The 6000-nt window shown below is 53.8% G+C and overlaps 1 protein-coding gene across 1 annotated transcript; it reads left to right on the top strand.

The window, feature by feature from the left end:
• Window positions 1–1063: 1063 nt before the first annotated feature.
• On the top strand, window positions 1064–4209 carry LOC106494351 (pepsin B-like). Its single transcript, XM_067310509.1, has 9 exons — window positions 1064–1119; window positions 1233–1383; window positions 1920–2037; window positions 2340–2458; window positions 2791–2990; window positions 3146–3268; window positions 3349–3493; window positions 3661–3759; window positions 4057–4209. The coding sequence occupies exons 1-9, from the start codon at window positions 1064–1066 to the stop codon at window positions 4207–4209; spliced, it is 1164 nt and encodes a 387-aa protein (XP_067166610.1).
• Window positions 4210–6000: the final 1791 nt, after the last annotated feature.

Here is a 6000-nt window from a genome sequence, read left to right as displayed (position 1 = left end):
CAGGAGTGGAGAAACCAAGTGCTTAGTCTCAAAGCTGGTCCATGCTGATAACGTGGGCCTGGGGATGGGAAATCAGATTCCCTTTTCTGCTCAGGTACCAGATGCCAGGATGGGCCTGCGGTGACCCAGCAGGGACTCGCATGGCTGTCCAGTTAGAGCCTGGGCATCTTCCCGTGGGGAGGAAACAAGCTGTCGTGACTAAAATCCATGGCAAATGAATATCTAAGTACACACTGCCCAGCGTCTCTCTTGCTTGGACATGGTGAGTGCTGCACAAAGCATTTGGGACATCATTGCACTTCCAGTGCGCCAGATGTATGACGTGTGCATCCTTGGCTTAACTCTGATGCTGATCATAAACTGCAGGGAATCAAGGTGTCTTTTGTCTTCTGGAGGTGGTGGAGCGGAGCTGGTTAGACGCGAGTCCCAGCCTTGCCGCTGGGCAGGTGACGGGCCTGTCTGTTATGCCTTTCAGCGTTGCTCTATCGTGCGGTTTCTAGACCCGTCCCAGCTTCGCAGGGAGGTGTTAGCAGAGCCATAGGGTGGTGCAGGGGCAGAACGACCAAAGGACGAATGCCTGGAGGGAGAGAGAGGGAGGGAGATTTTGGGGGGCTAAGTGCTGTTTCCCAGGAGGAAATACTGCAGGCCCATGGCATATCCTCCTTGAATTCTGGCTACTTGGCTAGGTCAAAAGAGGGACACCGGTATCATAAATTTCCATTTCATATAAAGGGCAGTTTTTGCCTTTGTTTCCTGGCAAGACCAAACTAGTGCTGAAGGTGAGAGAAAAATGTTTAACGTTTGGATAACAACAGAATTTTGTTTCTTATCAGTCTTGACCATTTGCTCTTGGTATCAGAGGAGTTAGCTGTTCTGCTAGCGTCCAAATGCCCCGTTAAGGAGGCAAACTCCGGAGATAAAACCCGCAGAAAATATTGACACCAGGCGAGTGCAGCGATAGAGCAACCCGGGCATCGGGAGGCACGGGGTCGGGCACCGCTCCCCGGGTATTTATATAGGTGCTGCCGGAGACCGCGCACCACGTGCGGGAGAAACCAGAGCCATGAGGTGGCTCGTGCTGGCTGCCGTCTGCCTCCAGCTCGCGGAGGGGGCGGTGAGGTGGGTGTCCCGGACCCCGGGGAGCCCCGGCGCTGGCTGCAAGGACCCGGTGCAGGGAGCCCCATGCGCCCGCAGGGTGCTCAGCATCTGGCCGCTCTCTCCATCCCGTGCAGGATCCCCCTGCGGAAGGGCAGATCCATGCGGGAGGCGATGGCGGAGGCGGGAGTGCTGGAGGGTTTCCTGAAGCACCTCAAGGGCGACCCGGGCAGGAAGTATCAGCTCAGTAACGCCGTGGCTTACGAACCACTAACGAACTACCTGGATGTAAGTGCCAGAGCTCCCTTCCTTCCCTGGCTCCGGCATTTTGTGACTCCTTCCATCTTTCCTTGCTACCTAACCCAGCTGCTCAGCCAGCTTTGCAAGCCTCGCGGGCGTTTCTCCCTCTCCCTGGCCACGAGTCAATAGGATGCTGTTGAAAAGGGATATTAATTTTGCAGTTCTTATATCCTGGCTTCAAGGTTTGGGTGATTTTGGATGATCAGAAGGTATAAAGTAAGCAGGTTGTTATCCTGATTTTATTTCTCTTTTCAGAAAAAGCTGAGTTTGGTGGCTATAGGATGGATCTGAGCGTCACAGACTCAGGGTACCATTCCTGGCATTGCCACTGACTTTTCTATTAAAAGTAGACATGTCAGGGCACTCTTCTGTGCTTTAGCTGCCCAGGCTGCCTGCAGGGACTAAGAGCACTACCTACAACGTCTGAGACATTTGGCTTTCTCAGCTAGCAGAGGGCAGAGAGCTGAAAAACCTCCTGCAGAAAACCAGCCTGAACAGAAACCTGCCCTCGCTCTTGCCCACAGTCCTTCTACTTTGGGGAGATCAGCATTGGGACCCCCCCGCAGAGCTTCCGGGTGCTCTTCGACACCGGCTCCGCCAACCTCTGGGTGCCATCCACATATTGCCAGATGCCGGCCTGCGGTGAGCATCCCTCCCAGGGGCTGCAGCTCCTTGCCCACGCAGATTTTGCTTCTTATCAATCTTGACCATTTGCTCTTGGTATCGGAGGCGTTAGCTGTTCTGCTAGCGTCCAAATGCCCCGTTAAGGAGGCAAATTCTAGAGATAAAACCCACAGAAAATATTGATGACCACTTGGGCTGTTTCGGGTCAACTCCCGTTCCCAGGAAGCCTCTTGCTGGCAATTTCCACCCATGCGCAGGAAGGGATGCTGCACCACACGCCACTGACCTGACCTGGGGGCTGTGACTTTCTCTCTGTGCAGCTGCTCACGCTAGGTTCGATCCCAGCCAGTCGTCGACCTTCTCCAACATTGGCACCACCTACACCCTGACCTACGGCTTTGGCGACTTGTCTGTGGTGTTGGGTTACGACACCGTGACAGTAAGTGACTTTTGATGTGTTGTCACAGGAAACAGGTTGCTGCAATTAGGGTAAGAACTGATTGTCGCTGCAAGTTTGTCTGCAACTAGGTTAAGAAATTGGGGAGGGGGGACTACTGAAATTACCTTATTTTAGATATTAGCGCCTGAATCTTCCAGGTGGAGTTTACAGCCTGGCAGCATGCCATGCGTGTGGTCCGGAAAAGCTCAGGATCGTCAGTGCAGTAACTTCCTGGCCATCCCTGCCTGTTCCCAGCAATATCCCTCTGGGACATTCTTATCAAGGTGGGTCCAAAATGCCAACATCTCCCAGCTTGTTTCCTTCCCCTCTAGATCCAGAACATCGTTGTCACGAACCAGGAATTTGGTCTGAGCCAGGATGAGCCCAGCAGACCCTATTACTACCTGGACTTCGATGGGATTTTGGGCATGGCTTACCCGAGCGTTGCAATCAGTGGTTACAACACCCTGATGCAGAACATGCTGCAGCAGAACCAGCTTTCTGAACCCATCTTCAGTTTCTATTACTCCCGGTAAGATCTCTGACTCTCTCACACAGACACGAGCCTGTATCCATCCTTCTATTCATTCACTCTCTGTCTACACATTCTTCCCACACACCTGTATGTTACACCGCTTTCTGCTTAGTAGCCTGCCTGGTTTCTGATTTAACTTTGCGTCTTTCCAGTAACCCAACCTATAATTACGGCGGGGAGGTCATCCTCGGAGGCGTTGACACCCAGCTGTACTCAGGGGAGGTTTTATGGGCACCGGTGGTCCAGGAAGCTTACTGGAAGATTGGTATCGAGGAGTAAGTGTGACATCGGCAGCCCAGAGGTGGCCCTGGAGCATGAGTGAGTCTTTCCTGACACCTTTTCTGTCATTCCCTAGGTTCTCCATTGGGCAGTCCACCACAGGCTGGTGCAGCCAGGGCTGTCATGGCATCGTGGACACCGGGACCTTCCATCTCACCGTCCCAGCACAATACATGCCAGCGTTCCTGCAGGCTCTGGGCGCACAGGAGAGTAACTACGGGGTAGGTGGGAAGGACGCGCTGTGCAAGCGAGGGATTTGCAGGGGCTGATGCCACAGGACAAGGACGCAGCGAGACGGTAATGCCAAGCTGAGTGAGTTCAGCTGGAGGTTTCCGATGGGAGTGATGGTTTGACCTATCCCCTTTCCCCCTCTTCTCTTCTTTTGCAGTTTGTCGTTGACTGCAACAACATCCAGAACATGCCCACCCTCTACTTTGCCATCAGCGGAGCCCAGTTACCACTGCCTCCATCTGTCTACGTGTTGAATGTAGGTATCGTTTCTGTTATTCCTGACCAGTGTTTGCCATCATAGGGCAGTTTTGCCTAGGAGAAGGTCAGAATTTCTTTGCAAGTGCAGAGGCTTCCCCAGCTCCCTGTGAGTGTCGCATTTCCCAGCACGCCAGGTCACGGTGCATTCGCGCACCTTGTATGCGACTGCAAGAAGGGTCTAATCCTGCTTCCAGCCAAAGCACCTGTGAAGCTCCCGCTGATTCCCCAAGGTGCAGGCAATACCCCATGCTCCTCACTGGCACCGAAATAGCCTTTGCTCCTTTCCCCCCAACAGAACAACGGCGTCTGCACCGTTGGGGTCGAGAGCACTTATGTGTCTTCCGACAGCGGCCAGCCGCTCTGGATCCTCGGCAACGTCTTCCTCCGGCAGTATTATTCCATCTTTGACATGGCCAACAACAGAGTTGGCTTTGCCCTGTCAGCCTAGGGACACCACATGTCCCCCCAGGGACAGCCTTCCTTTCCCTGGGTAACTGCTCCTTCTTCCTGGTCTCTGAGGAATCCTCTGTAATCTGAACGGAGAGGCTGTGGCTCTCCAGCGTGCCTGAGACACAGCCTTATCCTCCCTTGGCCCAGTGTGTAATACTCAGTAGTCTCCAAATCTTCTGTAGTGAATAAAGTGCTATGACTCTAACTGCCTTTTGTCTTGTTTGGAAGCAGCTGAGGGAAGATCTGGCATGGCTGTCCTTAATAAAACTACAACTAAGTTTGACTTCATGCTTGTGGAGGCTTCCAGGCGCTTTCTGGTCTGGAGCCCAGTGAAATCCATCTCCAGTGTTAGCAAGCAGCAGCGACCTGCTCATGTCATGGCACAGGGACAACCCAGGCTCTGCTAAATGCTGTCTTCACTGGGGGCCCAGAAGAGTCCCTGTATGTATTTTTAAAAGCACTGAGATGCCTCTTAAATCTTGACTTGCACTGCAGACAAGTCGTCCAAACCTGATGCAGAGCCAGCAGACGTGAGTGGGGTCTCTGAGCCCTCCTGCCCGCTTGTCCCGGGGGAGCAAACGGCGCCGGAGTCGGCTCTTGGGTCTTTGTGTGTGTGTGGGATAGGGGAAGGGGCATCTCCGTGAGTGAAGCAAGTTGGGATGAGTTCCCTGGGTGACCTGGGAAGCGTCCTGGAGCGGTGGCCTGGGTCTGCCACACTCCTTTCCTGCATGCTGAGATGCCGGCATGGGGTCAGATTTTCTTATTCACTCTGGTTCTGTGTGACAGGGATAACGCTGCCCGCCCTGAGGGACTGAACTTATTTACTGTTTGTTAAGACCATTTGCCTTAAAACTAGGGTGTTGAACAAATGCAGAGTTTTAGCCTGGTGCTCTTCAGATCAAGAGGTTGCCTGTCGAGTCCTCTGTTTCCCAGGCTGTGCGCACGCATACACACACGTGTGAAAAGCTAGGGGCCAGCTGAAAATACTGGACAAACTGCAACCTCAGTAAATCTTTACCAAATTGGAGATGAACCTGAACTGGAATAAACAGTTCCAGCGCAGCCAAACCTCAGGACGTGCCTCCTGCTCCGTCCCCGCGCGCTCACTGGCTGCTGCGGACGCGCTGGGCCGGCTCTCGCGGAGGCAAAGGAGGCAGATGGCGGTGGTAAGCGCTTTCAGATGTGCGCGGGGCCTTTGAATTTGCAGCGATGACAAATTCGAGGTTGCCTTTTTGATTTGGAACCAGATCTCTGCTGGGCCTGGCAGGCTGGCTGGAAAACCGAGGCAGCTTGGAGCAACTCAGGCAGAGCTGTTTAACTATGTCTAGGGGACCCCAGGGCTGAGCCTGTGCATGTGCTGGAGGCCTTGGAAACCTGTTTGGAGCAGGATGCACAGGGATAATGAGCTGCTTGTGAACGGTTTGAAATTCATTAGGTTTGGGGGAATTGTTTGCATATATTTGCAAAATTAGGGATTCAAAAGTAGCGTGGAAATGATACTCAGTAGGAACTAAAGAATGTGTCTGTGTTCACCAGACTGAGGAAAATGCCCCATTTGTGTTCTCCAGAGGTAAATCTTTCCCTTGCTCGCTGCAGCCCCGAAGGATGCGAGATCAGGAGAGGGGCGGCGTGCTTTGGACCCGGACGTGAACTTCTCCAGAGCCCGGACGTGCTTGGATCCCCCCCCAGCAGGACTTGGCTGTCGGATCGGTGGCCGGAGCTGGCGGATTGGTCCGGCGCCGTGTGCACCGCCGTGCCTCCATCTAGTGGCAGCCGTGCCGGAGCCCGG

The sequence above is a fragment of the Apteryx mantelli genome, chromosome 25 (assembly GCF_036417845.1).
Source record: "Apteryx mantelli isolate bAptMan1 chromosome 25, bAptMan1.hap1, whole genome shotgun sequence".
Lineage (NCBI taxonomy): Eukaryota > Metazoa > Chordata > Aves > Apterygiformes > Apterygidae > Apteryx > Apteryx mantelli.
The sequence above is the reverse complement of the archived record's forward strand: the minus strand, read 5'-3'. Positions and strand labels throughout refer to the sequence as shown.

Coding starts and splice junctions, on each gene's coding strand:
- LOC106494351 (XM_067310509.1), top strand. CDS start 1,064: ATGAGGTGGCTCGTGCTGGCTGCCGTCTGCCTCCAGCTCGCGGAGGGG. Junction 2,038..2,339: donor TTGCCAGATGCCGGCCTGCG/GTGAGCATCCCT, acceptor CTCTCTGTGCAG/CTGCTCACGCTAGGTTCGAT. Junction 3,494..3,660: donor CACAGGAGAGTAACTACGGG/GTAGGTGGGAAG, acceptor CTTCTTTTGCAG/TTTGTCGTTGACTGCAACAA.